The 21,920-nt window shown below is 39.4% G+C and overlaps 1 protein-coding gene across 1 annotated transcript; it reads left to right on the top strand.

Annotated features, from left to right (window-relative positions):
* Positions 1–6,881: 6,881 nt before the first annotated feature.
* LOC117566427 (uncharacterized) lies at positions 6,882–15,897 on the top strand (the record flags this gene model as incomplete). Its single annotated transcript, XM_052003577.1, is given in 2 exon segments — positions 6,882–7,088; positions 15,817–15,897. Coding segments are annotated over 2 exon segments (288 nt in total), but the record flags the coding sequence as incomplete, so codon positions are not given.
* Positions 15,898–21,920: the final 6,023 nt, after the last annotated feature.

Genomic DNA, 21,920 nt, shown 5'->3' with positions numbered 1-21,920 from the left:
CGTCTCTATGTCCGCATCCTGCATTAAAACTTTTCCTTTAACGCTTAATGTCCTGCCGAAAAACAGAAAGCTCAGTCCGAGGCAAAGTTGTTGTAGGCGGAGAAGGCGTGTTGGCATCCGACAGGACTATAGCCAGTAACCGTTAATGCGCGCCCGACTGTCATAACAATAACGGCATTTTTAGCACCTCATTAAAAAAGAGTTCATATCCGCGCGACGAGTTTCTCACCGCTCCTCAGCTGAATCCTGAATGCTGACTGAATTGTTTGGGCTACGGAGCAACGACGAGTACTCGTTTCACACTCGTAAATGCTGAGGCTAAATGCGTAAACATTGCTGGCTGTCGTCTGTGCCATTAACCATTCGCCGTTTGATGGGCTTATCAATTTTTACAACAATATTTATTTGTTTATTCGTATTTGGACGACAACACAAATGGAGAATGGTCGCATTAAAGTTAACCCAATAATGGCGGCCATTCGCTTTGGCTTTGGCTTCGGCTTTGGCCTGCAACTTAATCGATTTATGATGACTAAGCGACATGGCTATAACTTAGCCAGGCTAATGGTGGCAGTCGAACCCGATCGAATGGAATCAATTGGCGAGGGTTGCTTGAAAGTTTTCTCAAAATTGAAAACTATCATTGTCATTATATTAAAATGTCTGTGGTAATAATGTAAATTACATTTTTAAATTTATTAAACTATATTACCAAGAGCTTGGAGTAATGAGTCGAGAAATTATCAGTTAATATACTTTTTTTAAGAAACCCAAAAATGTAACTGAAAAATTTTAAGGTTCAAAACGTCCGAAGTTCGTTCAAAAGTTCAATTAGAAAGCCAAATTCATTAAAGGGTTAGTAACAGTTGCTTTCTTTAATAAGAGTGCCCAAATTCAAGTTTATTTAATTGACCACAGTTACGTATACTTAATTTTATATAATTAGAATAAAGAGTATGCGGATTTCTTCCGCATCACATGAGTTCTTCATGGTTGGTTGGGTCATTCAATGCCGTTGCTCTTTATGGTAAACAGAGCGTAAGTAAATCTCTCGCTTGGAATCTGCATGGGCCACATAAAGTTCACAGCCAACAATCAAGAATGAATGGTGCAACTCACCCTTGCAACTCGTTGGGTGAAGAGAAGCATTTAGGCAAAAGAAAAACGCAATGCGGGCCACATAAACAAAGGAGAGCGCTGTGTGCAGCTTTTGCTGTCTTTAACTTTGACTTTATTGTGACAGTTAAAAGCGAAAATAATAGCAGTTAAAATCCCATAAAATGCGTCTTAATCATAAAAATGCGATTATAAAAATGGACGAGCGCCTGGGCACATCGCAGGCAAGTCATCTCAAGTCGAGTCGAGTCTGGGCAACGAGATGAAGCGCTGGCAGCAAAAGAGTTCAATTTTTCCTCGTTTTCTTTTTCTTTTTTTGTCCAGCGTTCTTTCGCCTTGCACCATTAGCTGTTGTTACTGTTTGTTGCCTTTTGCCTTTTTATGAGCTGCACGCTTATGTTTGGGCTTTATTGCACTTTTGCCCTGGCAATAGACTAGAGGCGGCAGATTTGACATTCGTAATTGTTTATCAAGGCGCTGCTTTAAACACAGAACAAGATCAAGATGAAACTGGAAGTGGAACTGGAGATGGTGAAGGAATTTGGAGAACATTTTTATTAATTGTGCGCGTTTTTGTTTCACACCAAAAAAAAAAGGAAAAGGAAAGAAAAACCTTTTGGCAACTGTTGGGCGCAAATCCTATAAATTTTTTACTACTTATTTACGTTGCTAAGGCACATTTAGTCATGTCAAGCAATCGCCGGGCCATGGCCTGGCCTGGCCCTGATCGTAAAAGCAGTTCGCTCTGACCTCCCCGGCCACAGTTTTGTCCACAATTCAACATCGACACCAAATGCCAGCCGTTGTCGTTGTCACTGGCTACTGCTGCTCGAAGGCAGGGGATGAGGGTTAGGTAAAGGAGAGGCGAGGGGGATACTTTTATTTTTGTGAAATTTCATCACGTTTTTATGTTGTGACCACGTGACGCCAGTGCCGTGACTCCCGGACTCTGAATTTGCCACCCAATGTTCGCCTCACAGTCGAGTCCAAGTCCAATCTCAACTATGAAGCACAAACAGTCTTCATGTTTAGTCTCGGACTGTGTTGGCCAAGTGTACCTCGAGAGAAGGAGAGAGAGAGAAAGAGAAAGAGGCTGAGAACCCAACTAAGCAAGCCGAGCACCTGCACCTGCTGGCATCCCAGCAGTTGGCCTCGGCACGTAGCAATTGGAGGCATGAGCATTGGGAAGATGCGAAACGAGAGATGGAGAAGAAGTTGGCAATGGAAATGGAGCAAGGCGCCAGTCAAAGTGTCAGTGTGTAAGCTGTGTAGCATTTACCTAGATTGTTCCTGCCAAACGGATTTCAGCAGATAGGCGAGCACTTGATAATGCACGGCCAGAAAGGTTTAAATAGTGTGAAACACTTTAAGACTTAAGCAAAATCTGAGAAAGCAATATATATTGATTTTAAATAATTTAATATTTGCTTTAAATGTGTAGGTAATAATAATAATAAAATTGAATATATTTATTCATTCATAGTTTACATAAATTCGAGTCCCCAATTAAATTTTTTACTCAAGCTTATCATTAAATCAATAATTATTGAATTCAACTGAATTTACATAAATAATTTAACTTATTCTCGGTGAAATCGAATTGGAAGTGAAGTCAAAAATGCTGCTTGGGCCCCCCTCGAGTGCGCATTACAATATCCTGGGGTGTTGGCGTCACCTCATCCAAGACACAGCGCACCATGGATGCGTCCCTTCGAATATGTTTTCATCGAACTCTGCAGCAGCTGTTGCGCCAGCCAGCCAAAAAAAAAAAATATAAAGAAAAAAAAGTACAAAGAGAATAAAAAGAAAAGCAAGGAGAGAGACAGAGGACAAGAAAATGCCTCGAAACAGTTGTTATTAGCTAAAATTGCCAGAGTTGCTGTTGCAGAATGTCAAAGCTGAAATCGAGGCCAGTCTTCGCCCCATGACGCTATTTTCAAGGAATTAAATTCTGCGTGCCTGGAGGAAGGAGAAAGCAGAAGGTGTGACTGTCAGTGCACATTAAACGTGGCAAAGTTATATAAATGGTGTCGAAGTCGGGCTGGGCTAGCATTTTAGTATGTGTTACCCTGGCTACCGACTGGATGGGAAGGATATTGGACATAGGACACAATTGTCCTTCCGGCTGCGGCACTTTGCAGCAAAAACACATTCTTCTATTTGACCACATGACGTGCAATTGCCAGGCAGATACAAGGGGCCATTGATGTATTTTATGCACTTCCATTTCATGGTCAGTTTGTCGTTATGGTTTGCGTCGCCACCGGACAACATGTGTGTCCGATGACCAGTCAACACTGCGATTGCTGCAATTTGACTAGCTTGCCGGGGTTGGGGTTGGGTTGGAGTTGGGGCCTTAAGTTTAACACTCTCCATATAGATTTCTTTTTGGGTTTAGAGATAATAATAATAGCATGGCTGCCTGATCCACGTAAATGCTCTTATACGCAAACAATTTGTACTTTGGCTCTGTAAATATTTGTTATTTGTTATTTGTTAGCTTCGTACTTGTTATTCGCGTACACATCAACAGCAACAGCAACAGCATCAGCGGCAGCAACACAAAAAAAGGCACGCGACTTTGTATAAGCGATGAAAGTATGCAGACTATTTGCAAACAACCATCGCAGATACTCGCACACTCACCCACACCCACACTCGTACACACACATTGGAGATAAATCTATACAACATGCGAAAACTAATTTTCCATCAGGAAAATAAAATGCCAAGCGGCTTCAATGGATAGCAAGCAGGGATAAGAGAGACAGAAAGAGCTACTACCAAAAGCCAACGATAATTTTAGCGCGTTTTTTGCCATCGCTTTTGTACTCGTAAATGTGCAAATTTTGTAACAAACAAAATAAAATGGCGGCGCGCGGCGGTATTGATATTGATACATTACATAGATACATCCGCACATACACCGACACACACACACACACATGCACATGCACTTGCAAATATATTTGCCTGCATTACATACACACATTGTTGGTCGACGCTGCCAGCCGCCTTTTATACTACAACACACATATTTGAGTCTATTAAAAATGCGTTTAAAATGCTTTCTGTGGTTTTATGGTTAAATTGTAAAATTCAAATAAAATTGATTTTTGCCTGTTTACCCATCACTGTGATTTTTCTGCAGAGAGTGAGATAGTGGGTTGAAAGGTGGCGCAAAGCCAATAGTGCTGTTGGCTGCATAAATTAGAGTCACTTTAAAAGCAAACAGGCAATTGCATGAAAAGTGAGAAATAAATTTAAAAAAAAAAATATAGTATTTTATAGTAACTAACTAACTAACAAATATAAACCAATTTCGAAATTACCTTGCTCTACAAATATGTATAATTTCTACCAATACCTTGCCCAACAAAATTCAATTTATTTTATTGTCATATTACTTCTACAGTTGACAATTGGCCATTAGTTGAAATTCTGGTATATTTTGAGCTCCATGGTATATTTTATGACATGGTTTATCAATATACCAAATATAGTCTTCGGTATAATTTCGGTAGTTTTTTTAGTGTATTAATAAATTATATTTGAAGAATAATACCGCATTGTTTTGCTTTTATTTGAAATGGGTTGGTATCTATAAGTCGAGCACTCTCTATTGTAACTTTCGTGTTTTACAAATGTACTTTGATATATTTTTAAAGACTACAAGGCTTTATTTACAATACATTGTCAATTTTCAAATTATTATAAATAGCCTACAAATTTGTATTTATTGTGGCTGATATTACGAGAATATTACAAGTAGCTTTGCTGCTTAAGCGAATGATAAGTAGGTACAGCTTAGTGTTTCTCCCATGCTCTCTAACACTTTATATGGCACTGATGACGACAGCAAGGGCAAAGACCAAAAGGCACAGGCAAAGGGCCAATGGCAATGGCAAAGTGGAAGCAATGGCTCAGTCGGTTGCCTCAATGAAACATGCAACGTAATTTCCATGTGGGTAACCAGCAATTTCTGGCATGTAACATTTTTCAACATCAACAACTCCAACAATATGGCGGAGCGAGCAGCAACACTCACACCCACAGATAGAGGGAGAGAGAGTGAGAGGGAGACAGACATTCACAAGGTACAAACTGGCACAGATGCATCAACTTTAGTCCCAAGGATGGGTTGGAGTAGGTTGAAAGTAGAAGGAGCTGAATGCTGGCGCAGTCAAGCGCAAACACTACAAGAAAAATTGTAAGTGAAGCGAATAAAATATTATTTTCTAATGCTCGAAGACACAGACATACTTTACTGGGTTGAAAAGTGCAAGAGTAGAAAACCGAAATGCTAAGTAAAATCAAGAAAAATTGTTTAGCTGTAGCTGGAAGCTGTAACTGGAGCTAAAGCTGTAGCTGTAGCTGACTGTTGGCTGCTGTCGACTTTTCGCGGGCTACTTGGGCTTAATCTTAATCCATCTTAGTCTAGTCAGCGAAGACTGCTGCCGAGGAGACGACAAGAGGAGGACTTTGAAATGTTCCCAACCAGAGCGTGGAGCTCGGAGCTCGGAGCTCGACTTGGCAACAAAGCAATGTAAACAAAAAGCCAAATTATTGTGCAGCATTTGCTAGAAAAGTCTCTTTTTCTTTTTCTATTTTATTTTATTTTATTTTATTCGTTTTTGTATTTTTTTGCTTTCTGTTTTGTGTTTAAGGCGCTTCCAATTTTTTTTGTGTGCTCATGAGAAAAGCGCCTTAAGTTATGCTGCCATTTTTTTCATTTCTTCTATTTTGTACAATATTCTTTGTAATAATGTTGCCTTGCAGCGAACGCGAGCTCGCTGCAAAATGAAATGAATTGTGAAAAATGTGCTCGCACTCTTCTGCCTGCCTTCCCTACTCCTCATCCAACTGTTGTCTTGTGGGTGGTCTTTTGGACTGGCCGCTTTTGAACTCAATTACATAAGCGTAGCCAGCAAGCAAGCAGATCGACTCAGAGCAGAGCAGTTTGGCAGTTTGTAATTTTCAGCAAATGGCAAGTCACATTGCCCGCGGTGCCCCGGCAAAGTGAGGAGGGGGGAGTGTACCGGGTGCCACATTGCCCCGCTGCTTCAAAATCACGTAAAATGTCAAATTGGTGAACGTCAAGAAAATGGCGCGTTTGTTTTGTCATTCCTGCTTTCTTACCATTTCGCCTTATCTACTATTTTAACGCGCAAATATTTTTTCTGCTCGTTTTGTTAGCAGCCCCTCCTCCTTCAACTTCCTTTCCCCCCTAGCTCTCTACTTTGGATTTTCGCCCTTTCCGAACTGCTTCCGTTCCGCTTTCAGCATTCAAAGCACACAGCAAAAATGCCAACAATCCAAAGTTGAGTTTTCTTTGGAATTTGTTGGCGTTTTCTTTTTCCGTTCTTTATTTTTTTTCTGCTCGTGTTGTTGTTGCTGTGTTCTTTTTTTTGACATCTCTGCTGGGGAGGTAACATGCGCGCGCCACATTGACAATTGCTTATTTGTGTCTATGTGTGTGCGGCTGTGTGCTGATGTTTGTGTGTGTGTGTGGATGAGTGTGTACGTGGGGGTGGCACTGCCACAGTTAACATGTAACTTCAACGTCAAGTCAAACTGATGTTCTCGTCGTCGCCATTTTGTTTTTAGCTTGGCTTTTTTCCATGCTTCGCAATGGCGATGACGATGGGAATGACGATGGCAATGGAGATGGCTGCCTTTGGTCGCCTTTGTTTGAGCCCTTGGCTTGGTCTTGTCTCCGTCTCCGACTCCGACTCTGACTCTGACTGTGACTCTGCTCGTTGTTGTATGTTTGTTAAGTTGCGCAGCGCTACGCATTCCGTTGGTATTTTACCATTAATACTTGTCTACTTAACGGTAAATTACAGACATTAAATGCACGCACACAGCAAGACAAATGCGTATGTATGTGTGTGTGCGGGTGTATGTTCGCTTGCACATATCTTTCACTGTATTGTACGCATGTCAAGGACTCGCAGTCTGTGTCTCCTTCTGTATGTGTTTGTCTGTGTGTGTGTTGCGTGTGCTTATTTGTTGTCAGTACGCGTCAAACATTTGAAAACATTTATTTTTGCCTTACTATAATGCTACATTTCTCGTCTAACACCACTGACAGCTCTGCTCCCCCCTTCCTCATTTCCTTTGCTTCCCCCTGCCATGACATTTCTACTTTACGAGTGCTTTTTTGTATTGTGTGTCCTTTCCGCAGTTCGGTTTCCATTTGTTGGTTAACGACTTCTTGCCACAGTGCGTGGCCAGGACCAAGCTTAAATACCAGTCCACAATTTGTCATCCATTGAGTTGGATACGCTTTTGTTCAATTATATTTTAGTAATAATTGGAAATCTTTATGCAACTAAATTTTATTCATTCCATTGCTTTATTTTGATATCGAAAAGCCAAAAGTCATAATTAATGAAGTGCTTTTATATGCGCGTTTTATTTGAAACTATGTTCACGCAATTTGCAGTCAATTAAATGCGCATTGTCTATGTTGTAAAAACATCGATGATCAAATTTATATTGTTTAGGTTATGGAATACAACTTTATATTGTTTAATTATGTTTTAACGTTTTTCTAGTAGTAAAAAAAGTAATGTATGATTTATCAGCACTGAGTAGTTCAATACCTCAACTAATTTAAATATCATTGTAAACTGTAATTAGTACAGTTGTCCCCATTTAATCGGCCAGCTCTAATTAAATATTCTTTTTGTATGCAATGCATTTAGTTTACAAAAGAATTTGTCTTGCTAAATGTCAAATCAAGTTATTTTACCAGTGTAGAATCATTAAATGTATATTATCATTTTAATACTTTTTGTTATAATTCGGCAGTCTAGTTTTTATTAATGTTTATGTTTGTGAATAATAAAAATCAGAGAATCGTATTATTATATTTTCTTATAATATTTTATTTGTTTTAATCTTATATATAAGGCTTGAGAACGTTTAATTTATATTAAGATTCATTCATTCTTAAAACCCATTAGTAAAATGACTACTATTTAAATAATATCTTTAAATTGTATCTCAAGTTAAAAAAAAAACAAGGAGCACTCAATTTTGCTATTTTAATTTGTTAAGCTTTAATAGCTAAATGTGCAATCAAATTGGCAACATTTTTGTTATATCGAATTGCAATAAACATACACATGCTTTTAGAATGTGAAAGAAATATCTAAAGATGTGAGTAAAAAATTTCGGTCTGGCTTGGCTTTAAATGCGCATTGTGAAATTCCTTTAATCTTCAGTGGAGATACACACATAAATGGACGTTGTTTGGCAAAACAAAAACAAAAACAACAGCACCAAAAAAAGGGCGCCATTTCCTTTGTATTTAATTTCTATTTCAACAAAAGTAAAACAATACCAAAAATCAAACACACAAAGCAAGTGAAAGGTGATGCAGGCATCAGGAAGTAGGACGGCAAACACAGGGCGGGACAGTAAGGCAGGATGAGCAGAGAGATATAGAGAAGGAGATGTGGCGCACAACTTGCGAAATACTTTTGTGTAACTTTGGCTGAAAACTTTATTTTGTGTATTATATATCCTGTTAACAATATACTTCAGTTTTTCTGCCGTTTCAGCCACCGCTTCAAAGGCAGGCGGAGCCAGAATAACAAAAGCCAAGAGTCACTTAGCAGCTAGTCTCTATACATGTGTATGTGAATGAGTGTGTGTGAGTGTAGAGGTATACGTAGGAGTGTGTGAGTGCGGTTTCCGTTAGCTAACAGCCTCAGTTGGTTTGTCTCATGCTGAGCACTCGAGCTGAGCTGCTTGAGCTTTTCTTTTGTTTAAATTTTGGTTTGTGTCAGCAACCACATGAACGTACACACACTCACACACACACGGAAAGTCACTAACACACTCACACCATATACGAGGCATATACAAAGCTAAATTGTTTTAAAAGAAAGTCAAAAGTCTTCCATGCCCCACCACACCACACGCCTCCGCAAAAACCCATCCAGACCAGGACAACTCAGGCAAACAGCAAACAAACAACGGGCTGTGGCTCTGAAATAGGCAAACGGGCTGTTCGCTCGGTTACTGCTTTGCTCTGCGTCGGGACAAAAGTTGTTCAAACTAAACAAGTCATGCACATTTCAATGCCCTACATTCAAATATCCCCAATGGGTATACACTTTAAAGTATGTTATCGCGGAGTGATTGTTATAAAAAGCATTGTATTTCAGTTTCAGCTATCCAAAAGCATTTCTCTATAATAAAAACTAAGCTAAGGTATACCCTGTAAAAACAACTGAGTTATTTTTAAAGCAAAATGATCTGATTGTGTATATCCTTTTTAGCCGAGATCATTCTTTTACTCCATCTTATCTAATTCCTTTAACTGTTCCAATTTGTAAACTATTAAACGACCAACAGATTTATTATATTGAAGCTAGCACTATTCAAAGATAGTTTAGTTTCAAAACAACTCCAACAACTCTAACAATAATATTAATAATATTTAATAAAAATAAATTGTAAACTCCGAAATTGGCATATGCTTTCTGCAATTTGTAATTTTCATCATCTTTAACTTTTTTTATTTTTCTCATCAATATTATTTCCTTTTTCCTTTTTTATAGCATATTTCTATTCTAAAGTCAATATTAAAATAGTTTATAAATTAAAACTAAATGAAACAAAATAATTGGATCAAAACATACAGCTAAGTAGTATTTCATAGTCGCTTAGTTGTTTTAGAATTCAAACACGCTCGACTAAACCTTTATTATTTCTTGGAAGCGCATACGTTTTGTGTTTGTCTCCGATATACTACTGTGTGTTTACACACATATATTTATATATGTACAACATAAGTATATGCAACTGATTTCCGTTATCGAGACCGCGTAGCACACATAATATAATATATGCCTGCTTACTTACGTACGTCGAGTGTCATTCGCTTGTTTCCTGAGGAAATTTGCATTAGATGCCGGCATCTGCTCATTTCGATTTACACGATTCACTTAAAAAACTCGCTGCCAGTAAAGTTTAAATAAATATAAACGCGAAACGCACTTGAATATGCTAAAGATGAAATAAAGTTGCTTAAACTTGAAGCTGCCCTCGTAAGTATGCTATACTTTTTATCAGTGAAAAGAGCTTCGCTTTGTCGTGGCACAAATCACTGGCTTGGCAGGCGAATGGATGGCCATAAATAGCAAATTGACACTATTACAAGCATTAGAAGACCGCCCTTCACGCTACGCAGCATCCATTCATCCATTCATTCATCCATCCAGTGGCCCGTCTATCTTTTATGGGCTCGCAGCGCGTGTGCGCCTTAATGGACACCTTTCAGATTAATTGCCTGTTGGCGCTGCGCTGCTCTGCGATGCGACACGGCGGCCACATGAACCGCAAAAAGAACAAAGCATTAAAGTGAGGCTCAACCTGGACTTTGGCGATGTGGGGTGTATTGCGCCTGTATTTAACCAGCCCAAGTCACGTGTCAAATAAAATGTCAACAAAACAATTGAGTTATTTATTTGGCAATGGGCGCCGAGCACCGAACATCGAGCGTCAAAGCGTTTAATTTCGCAGGCAATAGCAGCCTCCATCTCCATCTCTATCGAGCGTGTGCCGAGTATTTAAAAATCCATTGGCGGTCACTCGGCTAATGCCAGGAGTTATTTTGTCAGCCTGCTGGCTCAAGTGCCGAGTTCATTGCAATGCAAGATGCCATTCGGCTATTCAATCCACCCCGTGCCGAACCCCGTTGGCACAGTTGACACGTGCGCTCTCTGCCCCAGACATTGTAGTCTCTCTATCTCTATCTGTGTGTCCTTGTGGGCTGCGTGGCAACTAGAAAATCATTTAGCGGCAGCAGCAGGATTAGCTGATGACACGCGTGTCGTAGGTTAGCGTCCACAGGCTCGAGCTCGAGCTAGAGCCCGAGTTGCTCAATTGAAATGAAAATGATATTTGCACAGGGCCCAGCCTGTGGCAGAGGATGCAGAGTGGGAGTGAATAGACTGCTGCTGTGTGCTATATATATATACGCATACACACACACACACAAATATATATTGTAGATGTACGCATCCTTTTTGGCTTTCGCTGCTAAGCAAACACAAATAAAGACCTTTGATGTGAATTTATTGGCAGAGGCCAGAAACTAACATTGAATTCGGGAGGAGGGCGACAGGGCGAAAGGCGTGAGAAACATCTCTGTCGCTCTGTTGGAAAATTTGCACAACAAATGTGTGTATGAATTTTTGGTTTTGCGCATAAATGCATAAATAACGCATTCAATATGATATTATTTATGCATTATACATAAATAAATGCCAGATGAGTTGCTGAACTTTTGCGAGAAAATCATCCCCAGTGGATCAATGTGCCAAAGTGATTGATTTTTATTTCCATAAATTATTGCTCTATTTTTGATGTTCAATAAAGATTATGGACAAGACAGCATGAACTTTTAAGAGTAATTTGGTGGGAGTGTTGAATCATATTTTTAAATTTAAATCTTTGTTATTAGTATCTTTTACATATTTTATTACATTCAATCTAGCGTATAAAAAGGTAATTATGCAAATGGTGTTTTAGTCTAACAATACGATGAGTGACAATAATAGTTTAGTCAGCCTTATTAAAAACCAATTACATAAATTTTAACTGCAATAAATGACGAAAATAATATGTTGTAGTATGTTAATAGCCAAGACATGGCTAAAATATTATAATGTGGAATATTTATATTTAGAGTAATATATTTTGCAAACTACGATAGCAATAGAATACATTTTAAGTTTTTAATAACATTTAATTTAAAGTTTAATAATAATAATTAAATAAGAGTCACTTCTTTTGCCTTGTGTACAAATTGAATTCTGCAAAGTTCCAACTCAGGTTATTATGTATTTTAATTATAAAATATTTAATGTGGTATACAAATATTCAATAAAATTACACATGTCTGCATCTGTATATTTTAGCTGTCCATCTCTCGAATGTCAGGTTGTAATGTTTTTCAGTTGAACTCAGTTCAGTTGGCTGTCAACAGCGTCAGGCGTCAAGCGTCGTTGGCTTCAGTAGCATCAGCATCAGCGTCAAATCTCAATGTCACACGCTGGAAATTATGAACAGCAGTTGGAGCAATTGGAACAGTTGGAGCAGCAGTCGACAATGTCACACGATGTCATAAAATGAAATGTGGAAAAGCACCACACAGAAAATGAAATTGGCTGCAATTTTGTCCCACTAGCACTAGCGTCAAAAAGGAGGTGGGTCCAAACCGTTGCCAGCCACATAAATTATGTAAATGCAGAATGGCCGACATCCCTTCTGACTTCCACCTCGACTCCTTCGACTTGGTCTCAAACTGAAACTCAATAGCTACAACTTTGGTTTTTGGCTAATAGTTGCACAATCGGTGGGAGTTGGGAGCTCGGGGTTTGGGAGCCATTAGGCCCACCACATGCGCGGAAGGAGGAGGAGGAGAAGCAGGAAATTTCCGACAGCATGTTGCGGAGCCCGACAACAAAACCGAGCCGTAGTACGACCAAAAAAGGTCAACATTTTACGGTTGATTAAAGTACGTCGGACTGTTGATGCTGTTGATGCTGTTGATGCTGTTGTTGCTGTTGTTGCTGTTGCTGCTGTTGTGGCCCCTGGCGCTCAAATTGTTTAAATATTTAATGAAGTGCATAAAAATAATTTACAAAAATATTTCATGCATTTTCGGTCGAACAAAAAAATGGCTTAAATACGCATTTTGTTTGCGCCAGCTTTTTTAACTACTGTGTGTGTGCGTGTGCTTGGGTGTGTGTTTGTGTTTCTCTTGTACTCGAACGCGTTTGCGAATATATATATACATATTTTTGTCAAATATTTTTTGTACAATTTATTTGTAAAACCGCCAAAAGGCAATTTGTGCATATTTGTTAATGGAAATTGTTAAAATGGCTTAAAGCATTTGGCCCCAAATGGACTGCGGCTCGTCTGGCTGTCTCGATGTCTGACCATTGGTCTGGCTTGCTAAAAGGCCGCCTAATTGAGTGAATGGGTGAATGTAGCATGGCCAGAAAAGGACACTCGAAAACCCACGCTTTTTTCCATCCAGCTGGTCGTCGGTTATTTTTGGTCCGTTTTTAATATAACAAAAAATATTTCAATTATTTAGGCTAAGCCTTTTTGGCCAAGGCCAAGGTGTTAATTTGGCTAATTTCATTGCGGGCACAAATATTTCAGATTATTTCATATACAACAATTTGCGGCCAAGCCAAAAAACAACCCCCTGGAAAGCTACCACTTCCCTCCCCTCATCGAACGAACCCAAAAAAAAGAAAACAATGCGTAATCTTGCATGCGACAAAACAAGGACAATTGCAGGAGCAGGAGTATGTGACAGATTGTGGTGCTGCCTCGGGGGATGCTCCAGCAAGGACGAAGTGTAACAAAGTGGAAGTGGAAGGAAGCCGTCATGATGTTGCAACAAGCACAGCGAAGTGGACAAGTGGTCGAAGTCGTGTGCTGAGAGATTTTATGGCGCTGAAAATTGAATGATCGATCGCTGAAATAGGCGCAACTAATTAATTTCACGTCCCTGACAAGGGGCGTTCAAACTGGGCGTGGCTGGGCCACCTGCAACAAGAAGTTTGCTGCACGTGCGCACGTCTCTGAGTTGCCACTGCTGTAGCTGCCTCTGCTACTTGCCACAAGGCCAGTGAGTGAGCCGCATAAGCCATTTGCATAATTTGCAACTTAATTTCAATGTGAAATGTTGCGCACTTTTCACACGTGTGCGACATATTTTTTTTTTGTGAGCTTTTTGTGGTTGTCGCTGGTTGTGTAGCTTCATCGTCTTGCCACGCCCCATTACCTCCATCACAGTTTCTTGTCACATTTGGCTTCACTAACCGCAATGCCACTTTTTGCGGTTCACTTAATTTTTGTCATTAAGCAAGCGCGCGGCCATAAACTCGTCGCCCAGTGGGCGTTGCTCCTTTGGCAACGCCCAGTTGCCACTTTCCTCAGTCAGTTTTGGGCTTAAGGCACGTGTAGTTTTCATCGGGCTTGGCAAAGACTTCGAAAGTCAACTAATTTATTCATGACATCATCATTAGGATGTCGTGGTGTGCGCACCAAACCTTTGATCCTGCTCAACTCGCACCTTCTGTAACTCTCTGTTTTTCTCTCAGCCTTTCTCTCTTTCTCTCTCTCTCACTTCGAGACAACCCCTTTGCTAGTTTTCTGCTTTCAGTTAGCTGTTATTTATGTTTATTTTGCGTCGAGCCAAGACATCTACTTTGTTTATGTTACCGCCTTTGAGCAGTCTCATGCCTCTCGCCTCTCCAAAACGACTTTGTGAGGCGCCAAAGGCTGTGCTTTAATTGGCTTACTCGTACATAAGTTTCCGAATGAGTTTCCTCAGCATCTAGCACTTCTTCTATGAATTTTAATGAGTCTCGTTACATTTCATTCTGCATTCGACTAACATAAAGAAGTTGCGTCAGAGTGTAACTATGACAAGGTGTTGCAGGTGCATGCAAGTAGTGAGTACTTTATTTAGTAAGATTAGAATATAAAACTAGACAAAAATTCAACATATTAAATGAAAATATATATAAGCAAACTATTTAAAAATATATGTCTTAAATACGAAGTTGTCCCAAAAGATGTTCTCCCATTATTGCTGTTCAATTGGGGGTGAAACCTAAATAAGAAAGATCGAAAATAATATGTATTTAAAGTTGAGCCAACTTGCATATTCTAAGAAATATTTTGTTTCTAAAAAAAAAGACAGTTGTTAACTAGAAGACAAAACTACACAACAGAAATGAATTAACAAGCTACAAGATCATAACCATTAAATACAAAATTTTCCAAGAAATTTGACTAAGGTTTAATGTACTCATTCTTGATTTTTGCTTGGAGGTAATAATAAAATATGAAATATGGAAATTTCAATTTCATACAAATTGAGCTCACTATATTAAACAAATGGAGTTAACGTTGTTTATACAATTTCATATATACGAACATACATACAATATGCTAAATATTAATTTGATTTTTTTAAAAAGTTAATTATTTTTATATTTGATATAATTTGGCATATATATTTTATCCATTTATTGCAACAAAAGAATTGCCAATGGAGTTTGATGGCAAATTGTTTTTCATTTTAGATTATGGTGTTCACTTAATTTAAATACATCAATTGTAGAGGTCTATCAGTACTTCATACACTATTTAAAGTCTCTCCCCTTTAAGTAACCACTGCTACACCTCTGATAAACTCCTCTTTCGTCAGCCAGAGAGTTCAAAATGTCGTTACAACAAAAGTTACAACTCAGCCAATATGTTGCACTTTTCAGTTGGCAATTACAGTCGTCGCCTTGCTTGTCTGCTTTATGCTGCTGCCATTGCGTTGATAATTGACTTTATAGCACTTAGTGTTGCTGCATGCAGTTGGTGGCATGCCGTAAACTGTGTCCTGAGTCAAACGCTGTTACGTTGAAAGGTCAACAAAAAAGGCCGACATAAAAGACACACAGAGCACAGACTGCGGGACATATGCAACAACATGCAACGAGGAAGCAGCATACAACATTGAGAGTACAACATGCAACATGCACTTCAACTTCATTACAGAAGTCACCAACGCACAAAAACACAGAGAGAGAGCACAGGAGACGAGTTGCATGCAACGAGGCGCAAATTTACATTTACATTGACTGAATGATTCTCCAGACCAGCAGACCATCGCTGGCAAATGGACATGGATATGGACATGTGGATGTGGACCTGGACATCGTCATGGATGCTGATTGATTTCGAGTGCTGAAGCAGAGCGACAACGGGGCATCCAAAGGGAGAGAGAGAGCTGTGCAGCAGCAGAGCGTAAAAACCACGAAACATATTTGGTTTGTCATTGGATGCAGTGAAGCACACGTTCGATAGCTGGAGGCGAGTGGAGGAGGATACGGGGAGTGAATGTGGTGGCTGGGGTCAGCCGGCAGGGGCGCCAAAAAGTGACCAGCCTCATTGACATTGGACGCACGCACTCTGTGCTGCTCCCTTTTGCAGTTTGCTGTTTCTTTTCCTGTTTTCCAGTTTTCCGTTTCATGCGTGCGTTTCATATGTGGCTCTTCAATTGGTCGTCCTGCAACACGTTCACACACACACATACAGAGAGACGAGTAAGTGTCCGTTTAGCTGTTTTGCGTCACTGTCAAACTGTTCTCGATGTCGTCGTAGTCATTGTTGTTGTCGCTTTTTGTGCTCTCTCTTTTTGGTTGTCGTCGTTATTGTCCCCGTCTCTATGTGTGTGTGTGTGTTTGCTATGTGTGGTTGTCAGTCTGTATGCTGTACTTTCATATCCTTGTGTGCATGCATGTGGTGAGTGCTGCAATGTCCTTGTGCAAACTTCCCGCAGTTTGTCGTCGTCGTTGTCGTTGTTGTTGCTGCTTGTTGTTGCTATTGTCATTGCTGTTGTCGTTGCCGTTTTCATCGTTTCATCGTTTCCTTGTGCTCGTCCTGCCCCATCAAACCAGCTCTCGCCTTCTGTTAGTCACTTTGGCCAGTTGTTGCAGCTCCAGTTCTTGCTTCTGTTGCATATTGTGTACTCGTTTTCCTTCCGCTTTTTCTCTGCCTTCCTATCTTCTCGCTTTTTTTTTAATAAGTGCCTCGTACATTCGGCATACGCCAAGTTGTCCTATCAGCGACATGTTATGCTGCTGCTCCAGCTTCTGCCTTTTGATGCTTGCATTTCCTGCGGTTTACAATGGAACGTGTGTCCAACACGGCACAAAACACAGACTGTCAGACAACACAACAGAATGTAGAGTGACAATTAGAAGTTTCGCTTTTGCAGACTTGCACTTGTTCTCAAGCAAATTAGCTCGCTCTTAGCTGATCTACAATCGGCATTATGTATGCTTTATCCTCAACATCTTTTGTCAAGTGGTGCGCGCACGCTCAATTGGCTCGACGAGTGGCGATGAAACTTATCTGTAAGCGATATCTGTCAATAATACGAACATATAAAAAACGCCCGAGGCGCACTCGCATTCGCACTCTCACACTCGAAACGTGGCAGCGCGTGGCGCAACTTAATTGTTAAACATTTTGTAACATTTTCGCATAGATTAGCATCGCAAAAAAGCGAACACAATGGACCGGGTGTGCCAGCAAATCAAACAGGTCGTCGTCGTAATGGGAACGGGAATGGGATGTTTTCCTCACTGGCGGGTAGTTTGCTAGTTGAGGTTGCTTTGGTTGTTGCTGTTGTTGTTTTGATTGTGATGCGCGGATAATCCTCGTTGCGGCACGTGAGCTTCGTCCTATGTGTTTATTTGTTTGTTTGTTTGCCTATTGGCTCGTCTCCAGGAAGGTGTAATGCGTTAAGGGGCAGCCAGAGCACAGCCCAGCCCAGAAAGCCAACATCAACATCGCTGGGCAAGTCCAGCTCGAACGCGTGCATCGCACACGCGCCATAGATTTTTCACATGGATAAGCTTTTGCTTTTGCGTTGGCGACCAGTTTCATCCTCTCGCCTCACCTCCTCTCGTCTTGTTTCCCATTTGCCGTTTCCCTTCTGTCCGTGATTTCTCAGCCTCTCATTTGCTCATTCGCGAGTCAAAAGTTTTCGCCATGGCTTTGAAGTTGCCACCATCATCGCGTTGGCTACTTCAAGAACTTGCAATCACACACAGCCTGACTTACATAAGTATGAGTGTGTATTTTAGTGCATGTGAGTGAGCATGTGTGTGTGTGTGTATGTGTGATGGCCACAGTTGTTGGTCGCCATTTCGTTAAATGGTTTGGCATGACCCTTGCGGCCATTTCTATATTTACACTCATAGCTAAAATATTAAGTTTATTAATAATTATTTTTTTATTTATTATTATTTTATTACGTGCATTTAATTAATATAATTAATATAATTAATATAATTAATATAATTAATTCAATATATTTATTTTACTTAAATAAGCCGAAATATTACAAAAATATTTTTTTAGATGCACAATTGTGTATATTAATTTATAATTTTACTATGAATCGCATTATACATACATACTTAAAGAATATATATGTACCCTATTTGTCAACCGTGTCTGTTTTCATCAGGAATTCCCGAACATTCTTTGTTATGTTATTTAAATAATTTTAAATTAATGCTTAGAAGTGAAATTAAATAACAAAAATATTTGTGTACAAACTTTATAAATACTAAATTTTTATTATTACCCAAACCATTTTAAAAAATATATTATAAATTTCTCAAGATAAATTAAATTACATTTTGTAAATCAAAACTCTGTATTGTAGTTAACACTTCGAATTCGATTAACTTAAGTTATATGTCCAACAATTTTAACTTGTCAAGATTAAACATTTTTCTCTTAGATATTTGAAATAATGTAGTATAACTGCTGCCTTCACTGTGTTGTGGACTTATCTCGATGACCATGAGCGTATACTTCGCACACATTCATATATATATTTTTTGTGAATAAGTGTGTGTGTGTGTATTGGTCACATTTTGGTTGGAAGATTTTTTCTAATATTTTTCGGCGACTGCTGACGCTTTTTGCGCAACCATTTTGTTGGCTCGCTGGTCTCGACTGGCCCCATCGAATGGACCAGTGCCAGTTGCCAGATTCTTTTGTCTCGCTTTTTGGCACTATGCTGGCCAGGATAACTGCTCCAGCTCCTGCTGCTCCGACTAGTCCAACTGCTGTTGCTGCTGCTGCCAAAAACCATATCCTGTGCGCTATTTGCTTTTGCCCGATTTCTATTTGCCCTGGCCCCAATGTGTACGTGAGTGTGAGTGTACGAGTATGTGTGTGTGTGTGTGCTTGTATGTGTGTGTATTTCTAAGTATGCCGAGCATGTAGCTTTTGGTATTTATGACTATTGTCGGAAAGCAAATATTTGTCTGCAGCGCATAAAAACAACAGTTAAACGAACGGGCTACGTAAACGGAATATGTATGAGATAACCCCTCTCCCTCTCCCTCTTCCTCCTTCTCTCTCTCTTCCTCTCTTTCAGCACTCTCCACACAAATTGTAGTGGTAGTGTGTGTGTGCTTGTATATTGGTTACTTGTTGTTCTTGTTATTGTCGCTGTTGCTTTGTCGCCAGCTATAGGCTATAAAAACAACAACTGCAAGCACAAAACTACTGCTAAAAAATACGGCAATATATATACTATATACAAATGCGACTACATATACCCAGTAAACCAAAGAGAGAAGTTTTAGCGACAGTATCGAACAAAAGTTGATCAAACTGAAATATATAAACAGGACTCGATATACCTTGCCATCCAAAGATAAAATCTATAGCGAATATATCGCAGAGAAGTTTCAGATAGCTTTACTCGGAGACTGTCACAAAATAACACTTCATCTGGAATAACATTTTAAAATTTTAATTTTATGCCACATTAAGCAACTGGGTTCTCCATTTGTTAAAAATGTCATCCTAACATTTTTTGCATCACTAAAGTTATCGCTAATATACATATAACTTACAAATATATCTTGTGCTGACATTTTGGTAGCACAAACTGATAGATTTTGTCATTTTTATTTTAATGTTTGGTTCGCTGGGTATCCCCATCAATACATATTTACTTGCGAATTTTTTATACACTCTTTTTTCTCAGCATTTTTATGATGTTCTGCTTTACTGGGGTGACCCCAAGCTGGCTCTGGTTTTATAGCTTCTCTTGCTGTCCATTCACTGGTCAGCCAAAAATAAATATTCTTTTACTGTTACTCGTACTTGCAGTCGTATTTTCGAATATTTATTTATACTGCTTGGTCAGCGCATAAAATCGAATTGATGTTTTGCCTAATAGATTCAAAACATACTATTCAATGTTTCCTTACATAATATTTAAAGTAAAGCTAAGTTTCCATGCATATGAATACTTTTGATTTTTATAAAATATACAGTTGTGTTCTTTGAAATAGCAGTGGTTTAATAATAGTCTTTATCTTTACTGTTATAAGAGAATCTTCCAAAATTGCAATAATATTCAATATTAAGTTACGAAGTTTTTTAAGTAAAAAGTTATAGTAGTAACAAACTGTAACAAATTATTTTCAATAATTTCATAGTATTTAAATTATTTGAACTTTTCATTAATCTTTATGCTTTAGTTGAAAATATTCTGCTTCACTTATTTTAAGATTTTTTAAATAAATATTAATTATTAAGTTAATCATCACATTTCCCTAAGCTAAGCTTAGGCTATTGACTTTTCGTTTAATTTCTTTCCCTTAACTTCCTCTTCAACTTTTGCAGTCTTAACCTTTTGGCTCTAAGCTTTTCAATGCGTACAAGAGACCCTCGCATACCAAGACAACTAATACGCATATACTCATACTTATGTGTGGACATTCAATAGATATGATTATATTGTTATCAAGTCGACAAACCGATTACAGAATTTAAATAAACCCAATACATGCCTCAGAATTGTACCCAAGGGAACAAACACTTATACACACACATACACACAAAGAGACACACTTAGGTCACACACATGGAGAGACGATAACAATGCTTAGGGTTGCATATTGGCCATATTGAAGTACGGTCTGAATTGCGATTTGTGCGGTCCACGCGCAATTTGGGTAAATATTGAAACATTTTCGGCCAAGCCATGGGCAAAGAGATCGTCCTCAACATCATCGTCGTCGTCGTCGTCATCCGTCAGAAAATCAAAGATTGTGCGGCTGATTGGAGACGAGAGCTGCGAGCTGAGTGCGTGGAATGAATGCCGAGGGTTGTTTGACTTGAGTTGCAAATAGGGATGTCTGTTGAGAGAGACAGAGTATTTGATGTTTGCCCCTTGTGGACTATGAATTATTTTGCACAGATAAATAGTGAGTATTTGAATCGTTTTCAAATAGATTTTCCCACTAACTGGCCGATAGCTGTCATTGTTGTTGACGGGGCGCAAAGGTTCCCACCAAGACTAGAGCAGAATGGGCAGGAGATGGCAGCGGGCCAGTGAAGCAAGAAATGAGCAAAATTCAAATATTTTTCAAATTAAACTTAAAAACACTTGGCTTACAGCGTTCTGTGTGTTTATTTCTTTCTTTTTGCAATACTGTTTTTTTGTTAGCCAAAAACGGTTTTTACACTTGACTTCAAATCGCTCAAAGGCCAGCTCGCTGAAGCCGATGCCGATGGCGATGGCGATGTCGATGCCAACTTCAATGCGTTTTATGCGTTTTGGACTAACAAACAAAATGGGGGCGGATTTGGGGGCGAGGGAAGTTTGGCGTTCCACGAGAATTGGCGGGTTACGCATCAAAAGCCCTATGAAAAATGACCAAAGCTCCGCACAGCGCCAAATTGAAAGCAAGAAAAAATATGGCCAAAATGTTGCTTTTTCAAACGGCGGCCAAAAGCGACTGCTGTCCATGACGCTGCTGCGTTGACGATGACTATGACGATGACGATGATGATGATGATGACTGCGCCTGGCTGCCCAGGATGTTGGCCTATCCCCCTACTCATTCTTTCTCTGTCTCTCTCTCTTTTCCTATGGCAATGATGAATGCGGCCTCCCTCCCTCGATAGCGGGTGAGCCGCGCTCACATTCCGTATCCGCAGCTCAAATGAAATTGGAAAATGTGCTGGCAAGCGAAAAGAAAATATGAGCAGTCGAATGGCTAGCGAAATGAAAAATAGTCAAACAGCGGATGAAGCCAAACAGCCAAAAGCCAAAAGCAGAACGCGAACAATTTGAGAGGCCATCCATCGATACTCAACACGCGCGACCGTTTGAAAATTATTTTTATGCGTTTATGGTTTATGCGGATCTCGGC

The sequence above is a fragment of the Drosophila albomicans genome, chromosome 3 (genome assembly GCF_009650485.2).
Source record: "Drosophila albomicans strain 15112-1751.03 chromosome 3, ASM965048v2, whole genome shotgun sequence".
Lineage (NCBI taxonomy): Eukaryota > Metazoa > Arthropoda > Insecta > Diptera > Drosophilidae > Drosophila > Drosophila albomicans.
The sequence above is the reverse complement of the archived record's forward strand: the minus strand, read 5'-3'. Positions and strand labels throughout refer to the sequence as shown.